Raw genomic sequence first — 25,300 nt, forward strand, 5'->3', positions numbered from 1 at the left:
GAATATGAAATGACCCTTACCATTTCCCCAAACTCAGAATTCAGTCTTTGAGGTTTTAAATAATGTGGTTAACTTCTTCCGTCCCCCAGTTCCCATTCCTCTCTGTTGTCTCAGTTTAGATGGAAAGGGCTGTGTGTGAAAAAAAAAAGACATCAGAAAGGCTTTTCTGGCTCTTGCTGCACTGAAAATCGTGAAAGAGGGTTGGTCCTTCAGATATTTCCTGCCAAATTTCCAGAATGGAAACAATTGTTTCTGCTTTGTGTGACTGATTATCACATAGAGTACAGGAAGGCTTGTGCAAATAAGTGTAGCTCCACTGAAATGGCAGAGACCGCGCCAGTACACTGCGGCTGAGGATCTGGGCCTAGTTGTTTTGTCCTGTTTGTACTTGGAAAGCAACTTTACGTGGCATCTTACGCACTACAGTTCTCCCTATTTTTACATGCCTGGCTTGAAGAACTGGGTTTGAGGGGGTTTGACTGCAACTCTTAGCCAAGCCAAATTTTTCAGTGGTCCAGCAGTTCTGATGATCTGCATTAGTCTAAGTTCTCGAGGTGAAGAACAAACACTTATATCAATTATAATTTCTAGCTCCCCAGATTGCAAAACACAGAGTAATTCATTTGCAGGGTGTATATGCATCTCTCTCTCATTTCTCTTAGTGTCAGACTTGAAAAGACAGATACTATCCGTTGCATTAAGTCTTGTCGACCAAATGATGTCACCTGTGTGTTGGATCCAGTCCACACAATTTCCCACACTGTCATTTCACTGCCCACGTTCAGAGAATTTACAAGACCTGAAGGTAAGTGGTTTGTTCCTTGTTCCATTTAATAGACTACAACATATAAAACCTCCACCGGAAATCCTTGCCTAAAGCCAGACTAGCTACCGGTGCAGTAAAATGTTTGCACAGTTCCAAATTACAGTGTACTATTCATTTAATTAAAACCTTCGATATCCAGGAGTTTTAATTTTATGGGGCAAAGAAAGTCATTCTGAGCTCTAACTCATACAGCTTCTCAGTCTAAGGAAATACTCAGTCTGAATTCCTATTTACCACATTTACTCACATAATAGCTGTGTGCCGTGTGACTTTTTTCTTCCCTTTTTTGCAGATTTTGCCATAGGAAGTTGGTGCTCATTATATTTCTCTCATCTGTTTTATGGTCTGTTGTTCACTATTGACAGGTGGTTTGTTCCAAGAATATAGTCTTTATCTACATGCAAAGATTAATCACAAAATACATTATCTTGAATATGCTCTCTAGCACTGTGATTCGCCTATTTTTGACTTATGAAAAAAATTAGTATTGTTTTTTAAAATGTAGAATAAAGGAAGGGAAATTCCAAGGACTGGACAAAAGTTTTTAAGCTAAGATTTTCAAAAAGCATCCAAGTGAGTGGCTGTCCAGTCATCCAAAGTGAGTTTTCCAGCCCCAGATGCTGCACTCTCATGGGCATTCGTGTGTTTCTTGAGTTTCATCAGCCTCTGCATTACCTGAGAGTTTTTAAGTTGTGAAGTTTCTTAAGGATCACACTCACTTTGCTTAGTTCACATATAAACTTACAGATCAAGAGCCAATTTTTGCTCCTTGGCATTTGTATTCATTTTCTGGCAGCTGCACTGGGGATTGCCTACAGATCCAGAGGTGGGATGACTGCCTTCAGCCCTGCTTCTCTGTAGGACGAGCCACTCAGCAACTTACTGCGTGCCACAGATGCAGAGAAAGAAGAAGGGGATGGAGGAAAGGAAGATTATTTTGGAGGGGGTTTTAAATGTCTTAAATCCTTATTTCTGATGCACCCAGAGTCTCAGCCTTGCTATCTCAGAAGGTTGTCCTAAATGAAAGCCAAAGCTGATTCTTCACTTCTGTACCAGGCAGAAGGAGTGGGGCAAGAGACGTCCCAATCCTTGTTCGTATAGGAACAATTTAGCCACCAGTAACTTAGATGCATAGAGCTGCTATAGATTGCCTCAGGCCTCTTTCAGACCTTGGCTGGCCCTACTTCACAGGGAACGGAGGAATGCCCCATAGCCACTTCTACTCCCATACACACCCCTTCAGCTTCACCAGGTGCACTGGCAGCAGAGCTAAGGATTTGGCCCAGGATGCTTCCCAAACTGTTCCCTCATTAGTCCATCCTCATGATTTAATAAAAAGAGATGAGACCTAGTGATCTGAGAGTACTACCGAAGCCCAGAAGACGTTCCTAAACTAAATTCAATGCATGGCCTTGGGTGAATTCTTACAGCCCCATGGTTTACTTTCATCATCTGTAGAGCAAGGATAATCATGAGAATAATAATACTTAACCTCCGTCACAAGGGGCTTGAAAAATAGTCTCACTTTTAAAAAAACCTATACCCCTCCTCCAGTACTCAAAAGGACTCTGTAATATTTAATGGCAATACATTGTGTAACTGCCTAAGGGAATAAGAGTTCAGGGGTTTATCTGTTTGGTCCCCCTCCACTGCCCACCCTGTGGATCCTCAGTGTTGTCCTCTTTGGGTACATGCTGGAAGTCTGACTGGTTTCTAAGAGTAGTCTTTCTAGACTCTAAAAGTAATAGTGTTTTGGCTTCAGGGCTTCTTGGATGGTGCAGGAGGAGAAAATAAATCTATCTGAATCCTCCCTTCCCCCAGATCTTCTTTCTTTCCATTTTAAAGGACAAACTGGGAGTGGTGGCGGTGGGGGTGTCGTCCACCAGCTTTGAGGGCAAGTCATTTTGGATCAAATTCTGTCGGGTTCCTCAGTGGTGTTTTCAAATACTTCTCAGTACATTCTGTGATACTCTTTGTTTGCAGAGATTATTTTTCTTCGTGCCATCACACCTACATATCCGGCCAACCAGGCAGATATCATATTTGACATAACAGAAGGAAATTTAAGGGATTCCTTTGATATCATCAAGCGTTACATGGATGGTATGACAGTGGGTGAGTAGCATGTTTTCTGTTTACTTTCTTCTCTCAATAATATTGTAGAACAAAGTCAAAGAAATTAACTCAAGTAATTAATTCCCACCTTGATTTTCAAGCCTGTATTGATTTAATATTCTCCAGTCCAATATGTGTAATTTGAACTAATATCACAGATAACTTTTTATTCAAAATACTGGAGGCCTAACCTTTAATTTGAGAAGTATTTTAACTTTTTTTCAGAACTGGGTCTAATTACAAATGCAAATGGCTTAGCTTTAAAATGATGAGGTTTGCCCATTATAATCAAACCAAATATAAAATATGTAGTATGTCAGCAAAGAGACTGTAAATTTAATTAACTGTTCTTTCGTGTTTAAACACCATTGCACCAATTTCTGGATAATAATCAAATTTTTAAAGCAGGACTGAATTTACCAAAACTGTTACCTGTTTTAATATTTAATGACAGGCTGTTTCAGTTTTAAATAAATACCTCTGTTGAGGGTAAAAGGGATCTGTCGAATGCTGTGGTTTAGAAGAGACTTCAGAATGGAACATATACATTTGATTTACAGTCTCAACTTGGCAGGGAGGAGACATGGCAGGAGATATACCTGTGTACACGGGTCATACACTAGACCTGCATCTCCTTGTTTAGCAGGGAAGGGCTGCAACAAAACCTGGGGTCGTATTTTCTGGTAGGTTTCTTTCAGAGCAGGGCCCCTTTGGGGGATATAATGCATACTGTATCCAGTATGTAATGTGTAAAGTGTATCTAGCATATATACATCCATGCATACAGATACTTATTTCCAATGTATACTGTAGCTTGGCTCTCACTCTGGGACCCAACATAGCCAGGAGTAGCTGGCAAATTATGTGAAGGTTGCAAAGCAGGAGCAGGTCCTAGCTGATGTGCTGCTCTGCCCAATGTGTGTTGCTAGTGCAGTGGCAGGGGAATATGCTGTGATTCTCATGCTTAGAGAATGAATATGCTGGGTATTAAAAAGTAGTATGTGATTTTTCTTTATTAATGTTTTATTTATGAAAATAAAGGATGACTCTTCCCGGTGAACATTTGTGTTTCAGTTTGTGAATGTGCAGGTTCAGCTCAGGTTTATACATGTGCTTCTGGGCTTTCTAGCAGGACTTGTCTGGATGAAAAGAAAAATCACTGTTGTGCTTCTTCCATACTGATGGTTTGTGAAAAAGTCATATTTAGCACGATCTGAAGGTGGCACTGTTGCATTTCAGAAGCATGATAGTGCAGCGTCAACTGTGCAAAGGTTTTATGAACTGTAGATAAAAATCATAAGTCATTAGGTTTATATTTCTTTCTTTATCAAACAGAAGTATACATGTGAATGCTGAGAAAGAGGGAGAGTCTATTAAAGCAAGATGATAAGATTACAGATTTCAGGTATTGGGTTGATTCTTTAGAAGAGTATAAATGTTATCAGATCCCGCAGTAGTTACAGTAGTTTGCTTTCCATGCTGTGTACTTCTTTCTGCCTGAAATAAGAAAGAAGGATGTGTTTAGAAATTTGACTGGCCAAGGTATTCGCCTGAGGGAAGCGTTTCCATTTTGAATAATAGGACTGCGTGTCAAGGGTATTTTACTTGGTAAACTGAATATCTGCCTCACAACGTTAGGAGAGAAAGGATACTCTTATACACCTGGTTGAGAGGATATGATATATGCCTAAGTACATTCCCAGCTCTGCAAAAGAATTGGGTAACATTTTCTTTACCTCAGTTCCCCCATGTGCAACACAGAGATGATAAAACATGCCTACTACTGTCTTAATTAATTCTTGTATGTAAGAGTCTTAATTAATTCCTCTATGTAAAAGTACTTTGAGATTAATGGATGGAAGCTGCAAAGTAAACTGCCTGCAGCAGAATTGGAAAAGGAAAAACAAAACAAAACCCCAGCTGATATTACCTGGAGGGGCATAGGTTCAGGACAGCATGTTGTATGTGTGAAATTAGGTTTGCAAATAGTTCTGCCAGCAGCGGTTTTGCTGCTCTCATCATAATATCATCTTTCTTGTTATTAATAATCAGAATGTTAGGTGTTCCCATAAAAGTGCTGGGAAGTTTTCAAGACAAATAAATAAGATGGGATCCTAGTCCACAGGAGTTCACAAAGTGAGTCGCTGTTGTAAAGAAAGGGGAACGGTTTGTATAAGGGTGGAAAAAGACAAAGGGCATAGACAATATCAGAAAGATTTACTGGTTATCAGAAAGCTTTATTGGTTATCCCATTAAGTTACAGGAACATCAGAACTATGGGGATGTAATATAGGGACTCTAGCAGAGCAAATGTCCAGCTAGCCCAGTTACCAGTGTCCATCATATGGGCCAGTAACAGACAGCTATACAGGAATCTTTCTCCAAATACAATGTTCCAACTTGCTGCAATCATCATTTATATGCTTCTGGGAAAGCACACCTGGGCTGTCATGCTTGATGACCACTGATGGACATATGCCTCTTGAATCTGTGTAGCCTATTTTTCAATCTTTTTTTTGCTGCCTATATTGTAGGGGAAAGAATACATTTACTCTGATAATAAATCACAGATGCATGGGTAAAAGGAATAATAAGCATGTTTCATTCTGTTGTAATATTTCAGGAGAAATGACTAGAGTATCAAAGCTATTTTATCTGCTAATGGAAATTAGATCACCAAATATCTTTTCTCTACAAGATAAATTTTTCTACAAGAGAAAAGATAGAAAAACTCTACAGGAGCTTGTTTTGGTTTTGGTTTTTTTTAAAGAAAAGACATGGGTTAGCTCAGAGAGAGATGAAATACGTAAGAGTATATGGAAAAGAGCAGGAAAACAGTTATTAGTGTTACTGATAGAGTAATAAACTGATGAGTGTAATAAACCTTGACTTGATGTCAGAGCAGAGGAAACCAATGAAGGAATTCAAAGAAAGGAGGGAGCACTGGGAAAAGAGGGGAAGAAGGGGCAGACCAATGAAGATGCTCCTGCAGGCAGTCCTTCATTAGTAAAACAGTTTTTTGCTAGGTTGTCACAAACAAGAAGAGAGATGATGCCTTAAGAAGGACCTGCATCTAAACTGTGTGTGAATGGAAAGGAACAAGATGCCCTCAAAAGTGTAACACTAAAAAAAAGTGAAAAGGTACAGGTTGCTTTTGGTAAAGGTTTAGAGAGTGGGAGGAGCTGTTAGAGATGGATTTACAGAAGAAAAGTGAGGACTTCAACGTTGACAGAGAATTGTGGACTGAAGAGAGTCTTGTCATCAGTTTTAGCCATTATCCCTTTAAGTGACACTAAGACATCAAGGAGAAGATGTTAGTGAAGCTGAGAAGTATGTGGGATTGGATGGAGAGTGGCTGATCAGGCTGGTTTGTGATTTGTTGATGGAGAGATAGCAGCTGAGGTCATAGGAGGAGATGAGAGTGTGTAGGAGCAGGTTGTGAGGAAGGAAAAAAGAAACTAGAAACAGAGGAAAGAGCTGCCCCAGGGAATGTTAGAAAAAGAAAGAACACGGTCTCCCAAAGGAGCTGTAGGAGGAGCAGGCACAAAGGTAGGAGAAGAAAGCGGCATGGATGGTATTGCAAAGTCACGGAAAGAAAATACATCAAATGGGAATCAATGATCAGGAGTATCAGACATGGAGGAGCCAAAAGAAGTAAGAACGGACTCCAAAACTAGCTGTGCTGACCTACAGGAAGTATCTTCCAGTGGAAGAGAAGGAACGAAAGCCAGCCTGCTGGAGTGGCAGTGCGTAGACTTCATGCAAGCTGAAGAAAAAGAATTGTGTAAAAAGTTGCCTCCAATATTTCTACTCTATTGTATTAAAAAAGAGATGCGAAACCCCATTCTTCCCCAGTTCAAGAAGTGCTGTAGGCTCTCTGTTGCCTGGTGTGGTTATAGGGCAAGGTGGCACTGAATCCAAAAGATACTGTTAATAACTAACATCACTTATTAGCATGGGTGGGAGGAAAGCAGAAGTGCAGACCTATCCGGGTTTGGGGGTTTTTTAAAAGCTTTTATGGACTTTTCACTGCATTCCTCTTTTAACCAGCTGTCAGTGAAAAATGAAGAATGCATTTTCAACCTGTACAAAAATGTCCTATCAATGCCTAAGGTATTATCAGATACTATAAAACATTTCCCCCCTCAGCTACGCATTCATTTCCTTAGGTGACTGTAATACCACCTTGTAGTCTGGTAAACTTCAGGAAGATTTTAAATTTCGTAATACAGCTAGAAGTTGTTTTGATAGGCTGAAATCTTCCATATTGTATTTGATACTAACCTAAGCATATATTCTTGCCGATTAAGCAGAATGGTACTATTCTTATAAAAAACATCCAGAGCATATACAATTATAAAATTTCACTCATACCTATAGAGCTTCTCAGGGGTGTTGTGCTGGTGCCTAAATACACTGATTATCAACAGTTGCTTGTAATTTTACAGATAAGGTACTACTGCTCTCCGTTGCTATTTGCAAGGATTTCACTGCTATCTCTGTCCTGACTTTCCAGCCTCTTTTACACGTATGATAGTTTATGATGTTAGCTTTGAACCATTACAGAAAGTGTCTCAACTACTGATAGCACAACACTGGATTTATTAGTAGTCTAATTTCTACTATGCTATCATGATTGTTTAATATGTTCCAGAGGCTGGGGAGAGACTTTTAAAAAATGATCGGAAGGTAAACAAAACCAGTCACCATAAGAAAGTGTGCTTGGGGGATCCCGTATTGGTTGGGGGCAGGAGAAGGAGTCTGGAGGTTTATTTGACTTTTTGGGAAACTTGTCCTTAGCACAGGGGTATCCTGTAAGTGCTTTGGACATTCCCAGTGTGGCAAGTCTTCTCACAGTCCACCACGCAAATGTTTGTATGGTCTGACATTAAATTTAGTCACAGGATTGCAAAGGATTCGGTTCTGAACTTTGTCCCTGGACCCACTCTGCAGTGCCGGGCAAGTACCTTCACATTCCTCTCTGCTTCTCCCTTATCCTCTGTTGCTCTAGACTTTGGCCAGAGGCTGGCTGGCTCTTACCATGCATTTGTTACGGTGTTTAGCATAATGAGATCCCCGGACTGATTTGGGCTTCCTGGCACAGCTGTGATGCTGAAAGTAGCAGTTCACATACAATTGCTTTTCTGTGGGGAAGTGGAGCCTAGGTGTACGCAGAGCCAGGGCGTCCAGGAGAGCTCTGCTGTTCACAGGGGTGAGGATTTCAGCACATAGGTTATCTCCCCTTGTGGATACTCTTACTAGAAAGTAAGCAACAATAGCCACCTTTTGTCATGACTATAATGTCATTAGCATGAAACGACAATGGTGTCTGGCAATACAAAACCGATGTTGTCCAGTCATTCACAGTGAGCGCACAGAGCAGGGACATAATTCAGCAGGTTTTTCGACAGGCTCTTCCAGCCTTACATTAAAAAAGACACAGTCCCTTTCAGTATCTTTGTTCTGGTTTCATCTAGGCTTGCCCCTTTCACAAGAGGAGCCCCTCAGCAAAGAATATTTTGTGAGTTTTTCTCTATGCCAGGTTGCCCTGTCGAAATTACTAGCTACGCATTTGAGATGAGGGTGCCCAGAAGCCATTTGGTAAATGAGAGCCTAAATTTATTGCCTGAACCTGCCCTTTCGGGATGCTGATGACTGCGCTGTTCAGTAGTCAAATCTCTCAACACCCTCCCTCCCCTCCAGAAAAAATGTCAGGCTGGAGAGCTCTTCTGGAGGCAAACAAGCAACTCGAGCAGGAGGTGAATTTTCATTTTGTATCCAAGAAATGCTGAAGGTGCTTTTCTGGTGAGAATGAGTCTCGTGCTCAAGTGGAACAACCTTCCTAATGCCAAATTTCACTCTAGCATATTGCAAGTATCTGGTTCATCAAACGCTCCTCCTTGATCAATGTTCATCTCACCCCTTGGGTAGGAAGGTGTAACGTATTACAAAAACATTCATACAGACCACCTTCGGTTACAGTTTCCATAAAGCCAGCAGACAAATAAATCACACCGCAACTCTGACGAAGTTTTGTGAACTGTGGCGTGAAGTATAAAACCTGCCGACTTGGGAAAGAAATGGACTGAGTCAGGGAACAGCTAAGAGGACCACCGAAGGTCCTTGGTTCAGATTACATAGCATGCATTTTTTGGTATTAATTTTAAATGGTGGGCTGAGATACTACATAAATGAGCAAATAAAGCCAGGCTTGGAATCCAGTACACTGAGAAACATACTATAGCAATTCCTCTGAGAGATGTCTGTGTGAATTCAGCCTTCTGAGATGCTTTGCCCCAGTTTAGAGCAGTCAGAGACCTGCTTTTCTGACAATTTCCAAGCGTGAAATATTTGTGCAACTGATTCAGCTGCTTTTGCTGCTGCTGCTCCTGAGTTTGTGTTGATTGCAAACATCTTATTCCTGCAGTAGCACCTACACGCCCTATAAAAATGGAGACAGAAGATAAGAGACTCAAGGCATATCATAAATCTTTCCCGGTATGATGCACAGATGCATGGCTCACTTAAAAAAAACCCACCCTAACTTTTATTTTTAAAGGGGTCAAATGTGGTGAAGTGACCCCTTATTTCAGCCTTATTTTGAGAATTTGGTCAGGGATTAACACACGTTAAGATTCAGAAAGCTTGCCTTGTCAGAAGTTCTGCTAACAATACCAGCAGAACTGTTGCCTCTAGGTGATGACTGAGCAGCTATATAAGGGCTTTCATGTCAAATCCTCAGGATTAGGTACTTTTTCTTCCATGGTAAATTGAATCACAGAGCCATATCGTGCTGTGTGCCATAATGTGGCTTTTTGCCAAGAAATGCTTAGGGTTACAATAATTAATTGCTCAGGTGTCATGGATATGCTACTGTATCAAAACTTGGCTGGAACAGAATAATGTGGTTGTGGGACAGGTAGGGTAAACTAAGCTGCTCTCACTAAATGGAGAGATTGCATGTACGTGATGATGTGCCACGATGGATACTAAACGCCTGTAAATAAGATAGTGGGAATAAAGTATCGGGAGGCTGATATATGTGATTTTGCATGTTTTGGACATTCAGCCTTGAAGTTTTTCCACCTGTTTTTGTAATATGTAAGATTCTTATACTACATAAAGCATGTCACGTTCTCAAAGGTGGAACAGGAAGGATTAAAAAATATATGGTGGAAACTATTTTTTAATGAGGCTACTTCAAGTACAGTTATTGCATTTTCGGCATGAGTGATTTTGCAGCATTGTCAACATTAAAACCCATTGCAAGGTTTGGCTGGAAGGCAAACCAGAGATCTAAAAGCACTTCAAGTTTGCCAAACCAAGATAAGAGCACATCTCTCTGAAGTTATTTGGTATCCTTAATAAAGATCATAGTATTTGTAAACTAGCCAAACCTCAGTAAAATCAAAGGTTGTTTTTAATTCTTTCATAATACCAAGGCTCCATATGATCCAACATGACAGATAATAGCTTTGAAAATATTTACCATTTGTTTCTGGCCAAAAAATGTATTAATACCATGAGGCCTCTTTATTGCCTCTTTATTTGATGCATTTCAGCAATCAAAGCTTTCTAGAGAAGCCCAAGTGTTAATGAAATTAAACTTCATTGAGTGGTTGAAGGATAGCATTTATAATAAATTGAATCCCAAATTTCTGAACTGTTGAATAAGGCAGAAAGATCTTTTTTCATGCTGAATGTAATTCCTGTACTGTAATTTCCATTTTCTTTAGAGGTGAAACAGAAGGCAAAAAGAGAAGCAGATTCAGTTTTAGCTAAACTTAAATGAAGACTTGTACCCGAAGTGGAAACTTCAAAGGCTACGAGTACCTGGAGAGTTTTAGACACAATTGTTTGGATAGTCTTTAAAGGAAAGCGTTGTCTTTATGTGGCTTTTAAATGATTACTGTGGTCAATAGATACTCTGAGCATGGGAGTGATCTGAGCAATAGGTGTTGCTTATGGTCGCAGGCCCAGGCCCATCTAGTTACGCTACTCTTTTTTTCCGAGGGGTGTCTTGCCCTATGCCTGATCCTCTTTTACACCTCTCAGAGAAGGATACAGTACAGCTTTGAGCTGCACTGTTGGGTAGTGGTTATTGAATCGCTGTATGGACAGAGGCGTTTTTGCCTGTTCCTGAGATAACATGCCACTGCATTCAGCGCTGCACCAAGTGGCCCAAGTCATTAGAAGCCCTGTTTATGCCACTGGTGCAATACTCACAGTACCTAAATCACCGTTGCCTTTCTGTTCCCTAATAGGGGACACTGGGGTTGTATTCAGTGGTCTAGAGCTTTGCTGGTGCTCAAAAGGGAAATCCCCCTCTCCTGTCTACCTCTGAACAAACACTCCAGCCCTTTCCTTCTTGTCAGCATTAGTGCTTGTGCAGCAAGGTCCATTTTTTATTCTTTTCTTTAAGGTCTTAATCCAATAGAAGGGATGGAGGATATAGCAGGACTACTCTTTTTGATCAGCTTAAGCCAACGGTGAAATTCCCCTGAGTGTCATGTAGCTTATGAAAGTGTGATTTTATGTGTCCAAACTGACTTCTGAAGCATTTTATAAGCACTTGGTTGCTCAACAGTTGAAAATTAGGCCGTTTTTAGGAATTTGAATAAAGATCTGGGAGGTCCATGTTTGAAAAGTACATGGTTTTTAATATCTTGTCCCCAGATACTTCAGCAAAGATACATACAGCCAGCCACATTCCTGTGAAGCAGTTCTCCATCAGCATGGAAACCTTGTTAACATCCAACTCTAACTTGATCCTCCAAATCTATTATTTTGTGAAGTGTTCACCATCAAACTTGAATGAAGGTCTAATTCACAATGTTATGAGGGCAATATACTTCAAAGCAAGAGGAAATCTATTTCAGTACTTGTATTTTGATTAATGAGTTTTCTGAATCCTTTAACCATATTTATGTTTGTCAGGTGTGGCAGCTCAAGGATTAATGATATCTTCAGAGCTATTTTTCTGCATATGATTTGATGCCTGCAGTGATGATTACCAAGAAATATTTCATTTTCCAAAGAGCAGGCACTTATTAATAAAACAGATTATATCAGAAACTATAGGGCATCACATAGCAGGAGCCTACATTGTTATTGTCACAAATAATTGAGAGAAATATAAATAGCTTTCACAACAACAAAAAAAAGAGAGAGAAAATGAAAAGGACTATTTAGCTTTAGAGATATGGAGGAATCTAAGGTGTACATTAACTTTCTGAAGTCAGCAGACATCTGGTGGTCTGGGAAATGCCTGCAATTTGACAGCTAGATTGTGCCTTTAGGCACAGTCATGAACTGGAGAGGACTGGAGGAACATAATGCCTGTGAGACTGCCTGTGGAGGCACAGCCCACTGCTGTGAAGGGCAACAAGCAGGGCTTCTTCAAGTACATCAACAGCAAAAGGAAGACTAGGAAAAATGTGGGCCTGCTTCTGAATGAGGCAGGAGACCTGGTAACAAAAGACATGGAGAAAGCTGAAGTATTCGATGCCTTCTTTGCCTCATTCTTTACTGATAAGACTAGCCTTCAGGATTCCCGGAGCCCTCAGAGCAATAGAAAGGTCTGGAGCGCCCTCAGTGGAGGAGGATCAGTTTAGGGAACATTTAAACAAACTGGACATACCCAAGTCCATGGGAGCTAATGGGATGCCCCCCCCTCAAGTGCTGAGGGAACTGGCTGATGTCATTGCAAGGCTGCTTTCAATTATCTTTGAAAGATTGTGGTGATGAGAAGTTCCCATGCGCTGGAAGAAGGCAAATGTCACTGCAGTCTTCAGGAAGGCCAAGAAGGAGGATCTAGGGAACTACAGGCTGGTCAGCCTCACCTCAGTCCCTGTGAAGGTGATGGACCAAATCCAACTGGAAACCATTTCCAAACATATTAAGGACCAGAAGGTGACTGGGAGTAGTCAGCAAGGATTTACGATGGGCAAATCACGCCTGACTAACCTGACAGCCTTCTACAAAGAGATTTCTGGATTAGTGGATGTTGCTTATCTTTACTTTAGTAAGGCTTTCAACACCATCTCCCTTAATATCCTTCTAGGCAACCCAAGGAAATGTAGATTAGATAAGTGGACAGTGAGGCAGACTGAAAAATGGTTGAACTGCCAGGCTCAAAGGGTTGTGACCAGTAGCGTAGCTAGCACACAGTCACCAGTGGTGTAGCCGAAGGATCAATACTGGGGCCAGTTTCTTCATTAATGGCCTGGTTGATGGGACGGAGTGCACCTTAACTGGTTTGAAGAGGAAACAAAATCATGGTGAGTGGCTGATATACCAGTGGGTTGTGCTGCCATTTAGAGGGACCCCAATGGTCTGGAGTAACAGGCTGACAGGAACCTCGTAAAGTTCAGCAAAGGGAAATGCAAAGTCCTGCCCCAGGGGAGCAATAACCCTATGTACCAGTACATACCGGCGGCTTACCAGCTGGAAAGCAGCTCTGCAGAGAAAGATCTGGGTGTCCTGGTGGACACCAAGTTGATCATGAGCTGATGACATGCCCTTGTGCCAAAAGCAGCCAGTGGGCTGCGTCAGGAAAAGCATTGCCAGCAAGCTGAAGGAGGTCATCCTTCCCTTCTACTCTGCACTGGTGAGGTCACCACTGGAGTGCTATGTCCAGTTCTGGCCTTCCTGGTGCAAGAAAGACATGGACATAGTGGAGGGAGTCCAGAAGAGGGTGATGAAGATGATGAAGGCACCGGAGCATCTGTCCTATGAGGAGAGGCTGAGACAGCTGAGACTGTTCAGCCTGGAGAAGAGGCTCAGGGGGAATCTGATCAATGTAATAGGAGGGAGTAAAGGCGGCAGAGACAGACTCTTCTCAGTGGTGTGGAAAGAAGAGTCAATGGGCACAAACTGAAATTCAGGACTTCCATTTAAACATAGGAAAAAACTTCCTTTCTTTACTGTAAAGGTGGTTGGACACTGGAACAGGTTGCCTAGAGCTGTGAAGTCTTCATCCTTAGAGATACTCAAAACCAGACTAAACACAGCCCAAAGCAACACGTTCTAGGTGACTCTGCTTTGAGCAAGGGGTTGTGTAGATGGTCTTCAGAGGTGCCTCCTGCCTCAGCTGTTCTGTTATTCTGATTCTGGATTGCAGTGATGTTGAAAACATGACAGGACTAGATTGCTACGAAAGGAAAAACTTTGCAGCTTTCACTCTACCAAATGCAGTAAGACATTCCCTAATGTGCAATGTTTGAAGCATTATATTTTCAAAGCTAGGATACATTAAGCAATTACACAACAGTTGATTCACTTCCCTTCTCCACTGGCATGGTTATAGGTCAGTAAGTACTCTAGTAACTATGTTGCCAGAGTAATTTAAGCACTGAAAATCATTACTTTGGCATAACCTTTTTGGAATAAAGAGCAGCTTTTAGGAAAGGAATTTAATTAAACTTCAATGTGTGCAGAGCCACAAAGTTTTTACAGAAAAAAAAAAAGGATAAAATAGCCTAAAATATGTATTTTCTGTTTGTGACCAGGATGTGAATAATTTTTCAACCTTATTGATGAACTTTGTAATGAATACTGAATAAGAAATAACTTTTTTTCTTACAAATCTTAACATGACTTCTTTGAGTTGAGGTCTACAGAGCCAAAACACAATTTGGCTATATAGTTTTGGCTTCACGCTATAGATATGTATTTACATGTTGTAGACTGAGATAGTCTGGTATTCAAGCCTAACCTGCAACTGGTTGTCTATGGTTTGATCCAAGGAAGCATTTATTCATGGCTGGATTTTTTTGCTCTTGCTCATTTCTGGAATGATCCTATCAACTTTGCCTTTTACAATAGCCACTGCAACGATCATTTCCCTAGTCCTAAACTTCCTAATTGCCTGAACACCTCTTTTGAAACTATGACTAGGCTCTTAAGTAACACTGATGCATCTGAGATGTTTACTCTTAATTTCGAAAATCTTGGCCAGCAGTATAAAGCAAGAGGCCTTGAGGAGAAAAGCAAACTTGAAATTATAGTCCAAGATCTTGCATTAACATGAGGAGATCAGCCTTCTTGTATTGCTTAAGGGAAACTCATAAACATGCTTTCCCCTTACAAAAAGTTGTTCACCACACATTACTGCTAGTGTGCCGGTGTTTTAGGCTACTTTTGTTTAGTAGCCATGCAATGGCTTTAGGTTCCAGGAGGCTGAGACGATAACCTCTCAGCCTCATATTACTGCAACATCTACATGGGATTCAAGAAGTTTGCTAACATTAGGGGAGAGTCTGTGTCTGTCCTTTGTACATAATCATAGATAGCCATGGCCTGACACACACTATCAGACTATTTAAAGGCTATTTTTGTGATTCCCAAAGATCCATTGTTTAAAAAAGGATAGTTACTGTTGCATTGTGGCAGCTAGGACCATTTGTCTCTGACAAGGCTGTAAAAAGGCCCAGAGTGTCTTTTGTGGAGAAACAGAGATCCCGGAACAACCAAATGTAGGACTTCAGAACATAGGCTGAGATTACTTGGAAGTTAATATAAAGCCCAATAAATTACCCGAGTTTCAGTTGAGTTTAGGCTCCAGCTCCACAGCTCTCACCACATTCTCTGGTACTTGATTTTTTCCAAATTAATCATTTCATGTTCCAAGTATCCATTTAAAGCACAAGGAAAATAGCTAGAGGAAAAATTATAAGGTGTTTTTTGTGTCATTGAAACGTAGGTGTCACTAGCAGCTCATCCCAAAAGTTCCATCTAAAACCAGACAGCGCTATGTCTCACCATGTAATAGCACGTTCTCTTGACAGGCCTTCCTGTCGTTTTTTCCGAAGGGGGCACATTTTGTGATGGACTTTAGCTTTCACTTACAATCAGACCTGTAGACTCATAGCCCAAGGATTAGGGAATTTAGGGGAAAAACTCATTTACTTGGGCTCTTATGCATCTCACATGGGATTTTATTTATCTCATGAGGAACAGAAATGAGTGTATTGCTAACAAAATACCATACATGCTGGACGAACAAGCAATGCATTTTTCAGCCCTAGTGTGTATTCCTGCCTCTCACCTCTGAAGCCTCATATCCTGCTCAGCTTTTCAACCCTGCTGTCCCGCCTGCCTTGCTGGCATGGACTTGAATAGAAATTGCCTTGGGGACCTCAGAGCTAGGCAGCCAGTGAAACAACCTGTGTACTGGGGCAAAGAAACATCATCGCACATGAGACTTACCGAGAAGATCCTAGGAGATTCTTTAGCTTTCCTCAGCCCTTAGACTCTTTGCTGTTTATGACTGTATTTTACAATGGAGCCGATATTAACATTCTTATGGAGCCATATTCCACACAGTAATTCATATACCAAGTTGCTGTTAATTCTAACTAATGCAAAATATTCTTTTTTTATATATGGTCAGTACTTCCACTTGCAGTAGAGTGAATGAAGACTAATCCTCAGTTGTCCTCTTAGTTTCTTGTTTGTGAAAGTTAATTTTAACAATGCATGGCCAGGATGCAAACATGAAAAAAAAAAATTCAATAGCAGCGCGTGCTTATTTTGAAGGAAAAGCGAACAATGAGCTATGCTCAGACTTGTTTGTCTGCCTTTGGTATTTCAAGTATATATCCCATTCTTACTATTTTAGATACGTTTTACAGAGTGTTTAATTTAAAATACATCTCAGAATGAATAAAAAGATGTGTTTTGTTCTATTTAGGACTGGATTAATATGGTAACTATAGATTAATGAACCAGAAAAGTGGATTGTTCTTCTTTTCACCACCTCATGCTCTCTCAGTAACTCCTTACCATCCCTCCCAAGTTTAGTCAGTTTGTGGTCAGTTTTTAGCTGACCACAGATCTTACAGTTAAACAGTGTAAAAAAAACCAAAAAACCAACAAGAACAACAAAAAAATTTTCCTGAATAAATTGTTTGTTCCCAGAAAAACTGGCTAAATTAGTACCTACCAACAATGTCAAGTATGAAGTCTTGCACTAATGAAAAAGGGGCAATGCTGTTGGATTCAACTGATAGTAAGAAGCCACGTGTCTCTTCATTAACTTGCCATCTGAGAAGAATCACAGAAAGGAGACTGGGTGCTTGCTGTGAGCACAAAGGAAAAAAAACCACGTAGTTTTGTTACTATCCTTTGGCATGTGATGACCAGAACAAAACAATACAGCTGTAACCCTGGGTATGGGGGAAAAGAGGGGAAGGTGGTAAGAGGAAAAGAGTTCTTGTGCTTGTTACTTAACACAAAGCTTGAAATGTGGTTGAGGGAGTTGATCCCGTTTTTGATAACTGTGTTTATTGTATATTCCTGAGCATAGCCCACGGGTTATTTGGAAGAAAACTTTTGATTTGGCTGTAGTTTAGATTGTTTATATATACACAAATATATATGCCTCCATATGCATATGCGGGTAAGGCAAGTAGAGGTTTACTTCAGCACATCCCCTCTTCCAGCAGTCACCAAATACAGCTCCCCAGTAATCAGCAGTCCCCGTGGCCTCTCCTTTCAACCTCTGATTCCCTGCCTGCTCCACTGACAATTCTCAGCTTGATTTCATGGGGGTCCTTAAAAGTTCAGAGAAATGGGTGGAACTTACGTCTGTACTGTGTTCTTACCATGATGCAGATTTAAATATTTGACTAGACTCAAGAGTCAGTCCCTGTGGAAAATCCCGTGACCTTGACTTCTGGAACAGAAAACATAACATAATGGATCCTCTCTACCAATCCAAAACAGCCTTTTCGAGTGGCAGTGTGAAAATAAGCTGCTTTGGTTCTGATTTGCTTTCTAGCGAACAGTGGAGATCCCCGTTAGAGGAACTTTCTCTAGAGAAAATGCAAATGCAGTGTTCAGCAAGAGGTGTAAGGAACACAATGACCCAGATTCATTGCAAATATAATTGCTGCAGATTTTGTGGTTAGCAGTGGAAAAAAGTTTTTTTTAAAAAAAGTGTTCTAAAGAGTTTTTCAAGTGCTCCTTCTGCGTACTGGGCAGTGAGCTTAGCACGGAAGTCAGAGTCAGGAGTCTGGACTTCTGGAGACAAAATGTTAATGCATGATAGCATGGGGGCTTTTTATCCAGAGTGGGTTAATGTGGTAACAAAACAACAGTGTTTTTCCTAAGTTCAAAATGGAGCTTTTTAGCAAATCAGCTGCCTAATGCAAAAATACAAGCAGAAACCAGACACAGAAGTGAATTGCCTGAGGGTCTCACATATTTCAAAGCAGAGAAATGTAATGATATCTTAAGGAGGTATAGACAAGCCAAGGAATACCTGTGGCATCTGATTACAATAATAGAAATTCTGCTGAAAGGCTTAGGAAGATGAACAATATTAAGCTTGCTGTCTTATTTATCCCATCTTCTTTGAGAAGCAAAGCCTCAGTAATCCAATGACAGTGGCTCTAAGATTGCTGGTTGTTGTCCTTTCTCACTTGAAAATAAGTATTATATATTATTTAGGTTAATGTCTTCACTACACGTGGTGACACAGTTTTACCTTAGACAAAATCAAAATACAAAACATGAAGGAAGAAGAAACAGGGCAAGAGAGCAGCTCAGTGTATTAATTACAGAGCTTTAAAAGTTCTGGGCCATGGTCAGACTAACACTGCAGAAATAACTGTGACATCCAAAAACTTACTGCCTCTAAAGCCAAGGCTGTTTGCTTACACAGATCAGCAGATGGAAAGGATTGGCATAGATTCCGTTTACAATAAGGGCAAAGTGTGCAGGAAAAAGAAGTCTTATCATTGTTTTCTAAAAGGAGGTCAGCAAACCATGAAGATACCCAAGCAGATTTGGGAGGCGTAATAACACCTCTGCTCAGTTAATAAAAAAGCAAAACCAAACAAAGGTGAGCTGATGGAAAGTAGTCTAAATGGCCTGTGACATGGGGTTTTCTGTAGGTTGAGTCTATGTTTGGGCCACAGATTATAAACTGAGGAGTATGAACAGCAACAGCAGCGCATCAGACTGGAGGGCAGCAGTGCTTGCTTGCAGAGATGTGCCTGTAGGCAAGACAACACAGATGCTCGAGATTGCCTGGCACATGGGATTCAGCAGCAGTGCGAATCTCCTTGTTCATTTATTATCAGTGATTCACCCTGTTTTAATATAGACAAATATTCTCCTGGCTTTTTTTGTGCAAAATGCTAACCTAGCTGAAATCTAATTTTGTTGGAAAAGGATTTGGGTGAACTTGCTTAAATAAACTCACCCCATTTACCAGCTGTAGAGTCTGCAGCTTCGATCCCAGAGAGGACCAGCTGATGGTGGTATTTGAGAGCCCCCTGTTTTCAGGTCATTTAGTGAGCAACACCATTGTTCTTGTGGCATCCTATAGAGACTGACTCACAGGACAGTGTGTACTGCTACAGTGATCCAGGACCAAGTCCCAGTCTGCAGTTATCCCCATGTCAAATCTGAGCAGCTCCATCCAGCTACTTTGGATTTAGACTGGTACAAAAGAGATCAAAACGCAGCTGCTTTATTTCTACGTTTTCTGACTCTTTAGTACATTTAAAAATTGTAACCTTCCTATTACTATAAAGTATGTTTTTATTCTTAATATTCAGCCATAAATGCTGAAGGATGCCAGACCACAAATCTGGACCCAGCATTAGTCTGCCAAAAGGCATAGTGGAACAACATGTTTACACAAATGCTGCAGTAACTGGTAAATCCACGTCACTTAAAAATGTCTAGAATTATTACACATGGCATCTTCAGATGTGCCCTGTGTTAAATGCTTTTCAGATATTGACTGATTCATGGAGCCACGTATGTGAATTACATGTACGAGGCCTGAGTCTCAAGCTTTTATTTTAGACATCCGTTTGTGAGAGCAGGCACAAGGCACCGCTGGCCTAGTTTGGGTCTGGAATAGTTGTGTCTCCCTCCTACTTGACATGAAAGGCACAAGACATTAGAGAATCAGACACAGGTAGCACCAAAAGGCAGTGACACATTATAGCAGGTAGCCTTTAACAGCATTTCTGAGACAAGTCCTAGGACCACTGCAACAGGGTCACTGGGAACTGGATAAGCGCATAGCCAGGTTTCAGGCTCTGAGCAGCTTTGCTGTTGCATGGTTTCCATCCACGTTTGTCCTTGGGTTTGGTGGAGAAAAATACTCAGGTTTTCCATTTTAGCACTTTTCACACACACAAAAAATTGAAAGCTCTCAATGAGTAAATCTGCCACGAGCTGAAAACCTGTTGTATGCTTTTGTGCAGTAGAACATTTCAAGGTTTTTTTCTTACTCTTTTTTCTCCTGCCCATTTAGAATCACTGCATCCTTCCTTATACACATGTTGTGGTGCAAACCCATCTCACTGCATCATCCTATTTATTTAATAGGAGAGGAAGGGAAATAGTTCTTTTGCCCTGGTGGTCATTTCAGGACCATCTAGGACATTGGCACAACAAACTGGATAAATAAATATTGTAAGAGTATTGTGTTTCTCTGTACATTCCTTCAATTTCTTGCTTCAGTATAGCTGGCTTAACACGTGCAGCATTTGCTTCTCAGACCATCATTAGGCCTGATTTTAAAACTGCAGCAAGAGAACTCTATGGAGAAGTGCTGCCACATGAATCAGTGTGTTTGCCCATTCCACCTCTAAAATAAATGTTCCACTTTTTCTGCCTATTAGCAGAATGCATCCAAACAAGAATGAGAAAGTTACTAATTGCTTTGAATGCTATGTCAATAATGTATGGATAGATGGCATAAATCATCTTGAGTAGAATTGCATCACATCAGAAAAAAACCACAATTTGCAATCCTACTTCTAGACTAGAGTAGACTACTAGAGTAGAGCAAGAAAGTGTAGAACACTATAAAAAGATTGCTAAATGGAAACAGCAACCTTTGCCATTTGAGGCTTGGTGATCACTGCATGAGCCGCTAACAGGGTGGGTTAAACAGCTTGCCAGTATTGAGTGATTCCAATGGTGTGTGTTTCCGTGGTTGTCAGTTAAAGCAGTGCCTGCAATAATGTGATGTGTTGTTAGCAAAATGCTTTAAAAGCTACCCTAAAGGGAGGGCAATTTTAGCAAGGCTTTTCTTTTTCAATATATCATCTGCCAAGTCCAGTCATTTTTATAAGGTGCAGGAGAGTAGCCAAGAAAACTAGAAAAAAAAAACACAAAACCAACCAAGTATATATATATGTATGTACATATAAATTGTAGGGGGAAGGATGCTTAAAAAGTATATTCATCAAATACGGCAAGCAAAGTGAATGTGGTGAAAAGTTTGCAATTTTACTGCATGCTGAAGATATTAGTTAGTATTTAAACAGGACAAAACTGTAATGTCATCACTGCCTTAGAAAAAGGTGCTGACAGCCTGCATAAGCAAACGTTTATCTCCCCCATCAGATCTCAAGCCAATGTGTTCGTAGAGGACTGCTGCAGGAGTTCGGCTGGGACTCCAGGGAGGTGCTGGTGTGGTGCCTGCTTGTGAAACATAACCCCCAGCATGCCGAAGGAATACATCTTAAATAATCCTTAAATAAAATAACTCCTTAAATAAAACTAGGTATTTCCTTCTGAATCAAGCGCCCTGTCAGATAAGTCAGTTGTCAGAAGGAGGTGTCTGAGGAGGAGGGGGTCTCCTCCAGACTCCCTGTGCCCACCGGCTGACTTTGGGTTTGCGTGATTTTGACCTTTCGGACACGTCCTTTCAGATGGAAGCCATCTGGTAGCTCCCTACTCTGTAACACCGGACCTAGAAAATAACCGTGGAGCAAGGACATGTTTATGATCTGATCTTCAGCCTTTGGAGTCAATGGCAAAGCTCCTGTTGACTTTCTTTTGCGTAGATCTGAAGCTGTAACGATGTTCTGTTTAGCCACATCATGTCAAGGCACCGATAAGCCCAGAGGCCAGGAGCCCCATTTCGGCTTCAGCCCCTGCCTGAGCAGTCCTGGAAGAAGCCTGGTCTCCAGCCCCATCACAGCCATAGGTCCTCTTGTTCTGGAGCCCGACCCACGCGTCGCCTCCACGGCTTGACTTTGGCCCAGTGCCGTCGCCATGAGCTCGCCCGGTGATCTGGGCCCTCGGTTGAACCTGGCTGCCCCCAGCCCTGCCCTGCTGCCTGGCTGGGGTGGTGGGACAAGCCCTGTCTGGAGAAGCCCTGCCCTGCCACCCCCTGAGGGCCCCACCGCTCTCGGCCCCCAGCAGTCCTCATCCTGCTGCGCCCCAGCGCTGAGGCTCCTCCATGGAGAACAAACCAAAGGACTAGAGCCCTAAAAGACACAGCTCGCTTCTCCCTTGCCACTTCCTTCCTCGTTACCCAGCCCTGATGTCGGTGAGGGAAAGGCCGCCATCCGTGTGAGGAATGACGTAGGACCCCATGCTGTGATAGTCCCCCTTTCCTCATTAAACTCCCCTGGTTTTCTTCCCGTTGCTTCCAGTGGGGTTGTCTATCCACGTTGTGGCACGCGAACAATTCAGAGATCAGTGGCATCTGATGTTTATAGGGAAAGTGTTGATTTTACTGCTGCATTACAAATAATTTCTGCTGTTCCAAATGAAGTGCGGTTTTCAACACGGTACCAGGAATTGCATGGCATTCCCAGGTGTGTGTGCTCACGTACTCCTCAGGGCAGTGTGTGTGCTGGCTTACCTAGGGAAAGTCTCCTTATGTCCTACTTACTTAAAAAGCAGCGTCACAGACTACTTACGGAATTTATCTCTCTGAATAAAAGGTAAAAAAATATATTACTAATTTTAGAATATGTAGTTTTTCTGCCATTAGCATCATTTTAGTGCTCTTTCTAGATCTTCAAGGTATTTTGATTCAAAAGTTCTGGTTTATTCCTATTTTGCAAGCTGTCTTGCAAGCTATTTACAGACCCAATAGGTAAAATAACTTTCTAAGCTGTGCTGAAAACAATGGGGAGTGTAGCTCATCCAAACCCATCTGATTCTCCTGTTAATCTCAGCAACCTGTTTCTATCCCAACAGGTGTAGTTCGCCAGGTGAGGCCCATTGTTGGACCTTTCCATGCCATCCTGAAACTGGAGATGAACTACGTCATGGGTGGAGTGGTATCTCATCGTAACATCGTCAATGTTCACATCTTTGTCTCCGAGTACTGGTTCTGAGAGAGCGTTTAAAATCCCAGACAAGCAAGCCGCTCCAACCTAAATCATTACCACAAACTATTATGCCATATACTTGTTTGTAAAACCCAGTAGTGATTTTTTTTGTTTTATTTTTAAATATTTGGTTTATAGTTTAAGACAAATAACAAGCTATTATGTTGATTAGACATAGGGTGGAGCAAATTAAGTGAGCCTGATGTAGTTGTCTGTATAAAGTAAGTAGTGTGTAAAAGTGCTCAGCTGCCTAGTGAAATTTAAAACTTTCCTAAAATTTTAGGCAGGTCTTAACTATTGTTCCTTGGCCAGATAACCAGAGTGGCTGAGGATGTGGAACAAAATAGATGTCAGAGTTCCTTGGGATGAATATGTGGTATCTTTGGATGGAGGAAGTTTGGTAAGGATTAGTAATTTCACCTCGATATTAACTACCTTGAAGGAGTCAGATTGTCAGAAAGTGCTAAATATTTGCTTTTGGGCCCCAGTAGGATAACTGAATAGGCACCCAGAATTGCTAATACCTTCTGAAAAGTTTAGCCCAGATATTTAAAAAGCAACATTCAGCTACGGCTGCAAGAGGAAGTGCAAAAGGAATTAGAAATAGTAAGACGAAGAAGCTATTGCACATATTAAAAAAATACTCCCCTTTTTTGTACTTATTATTTGATTGTAAGATTATGTTTGATTCTAATTAAACAAATACCTGTCATTGTAATTAACCTGTCACAAGGATAAGGCATATCGCTTAAATTCCAATCATCTCGTCTGTACTCAGCAATACATGGGAAACTCAGACCTGTATCTTCTGTCTATTATAGAATAAAGCTCCATACCTTTTTAAAATTGGTAATAAAATTAGCATGTTAAACAACTGTACACTTCCTATGCACCAAACCAAGGCATATGTAATAATATAATGAAACTCTCACAAATAAATGAATGTTTAATGTATTTTCTGGGCATCAAAGTAATGTATCTTTTTTATTACAGAACAGAAAATAATTAGCTCCGTGTTTCAGTTCGTTATGTTTGTTAAGATATGAGGAAATAAAGAAACTCAGATGGGAAATACTCACAAATATGCTATGGTTTCTGCTTACCAGAAAAATTGTATATTATATTTCCCATAAACAAATTAATTATACGTATATATTCACATTTCCCACTCAAAACAGTCTGCTATTTCATCGGTCGTTATTAGCGCTAGGCATTTGTCTCTTCCTTTTATGCAAAAGCCCCTGAAGCTTAAAGGGATCTTTCCATTGACCTGAATGATCTCTGAATAATAAAGATCGTCCTTTCTGATCCATTGCAAATAAAAGACCATAGCAACTTTACTGTGTACATGCAGAAGTCTTCATTCCGTTCTCTGTGGCAGGGAAGCTTCTCTGCCTGCAGCATTCTCACTCCTTAAATTAAGATTTTATAACACATTCTCATACACAGAATTTGACTAAAGGATACCCTTTTGACAGTATTTGTTCTGCCCACACTTACAGAGCATCCCGACCCCATACATAGCCTAGTTTTTAGGGTGCCATCAGCCTAAAATTTGTTCAGTGTTGTCAGTGGCTACCTCTACGGTCCTTATGATTTCATTAAATAGTTACCGTATTTCTGTAGAAAAGTGATGTGAAGCAGATACATTTGCAGAAGGTGACCTTCATCATTCAACTAACTGATGGAGATTTTGGAAAACTCCAGATTACAAGAGATACTGTTGACTTCAGGGATTACTAGGCTATGTAATTCCAATTTAGATTGGAAAGTAAAACGTTTTATTACATTAACAGTCAAAGAAAAGGAGGGTGAAAGATTCTCCTGATATAGTCAAGTTCTTTTTCTTGCCAGTGTAGGAAAAGTAAGTAGCCTTAGTACCAAAAATACAAAAACTGTTTCCATCTGATTTTCTAGACTGTAATTTTTGATCCTTTATTTCCTCTGTAAGTGGTATTTAGTTGCAGTGGAAAGAACTTTGGGACAGCAGAAATCTAATTTTAGGATTAAACTGATGAACAAACTAATTTACAAACTTCTCCTTTCTGTAAAGGAAGAAACCACACACCACCGCAGACACGCACCTCTCCCCTTCTTCTGTCTGCATTTTTCAGTAAAAATAGAATCGAAGAAGGATTACCACTACTTCCTGGAAAACTGTTTTGCTACATTGTCCCAAATAATCTTTGAAAATTTCAAGCAGCTTTTTAAATACTCCTGATGTCATATGAGAAGATTGGTCCAGTAGATGATTTTA

The 25,300-nt window shown here is 40.8% G+C and overlaps 1 protein-coding gene across 1 annotated transcript in view; it reads left to right on the forward strand.

Annotated features, from left to right (window-relative positions):
* Nucleotides 1-24,185, forward strand: part of FBLN1 (fibulin 1) — an 82,500-nt gene extending 58,315 nt beyond the window's left edge. The window contains exons 15-17 of the mRNA XM_049821486.1: nt 663-805; nt 2,810-2,941; nt 22,910-24,185. Of these exons, the coding sequence (XP_049677443.1) occupies nt 663-805; nt 2,810-2,941; nt 22,910-23,049 (415 nt within the window). The 3' untranslated portion in view covers nt 23,050-24,185. The remainder of the gene's footprint in view (nt 1-662; nt 806-2,809; nt 2,942-22,909) is intronic.
* The last annotated feature ends 1,115 nt before the right edge of the window (nt 24,186-25,300 follow it).

Source organism: Accipiter gentilis, chromosome 18, assembly GCF_929443795.1.
Source record: "Accipiter gentilis chromosome 18, bAccGen1.1, whole genome shotgun sequence".
Lineage (NCBI taxonomy): Eukaryota > Metazoa > Chordata > Aves > Accipitriformes > Accipitridae > Astur > Astur gentilis.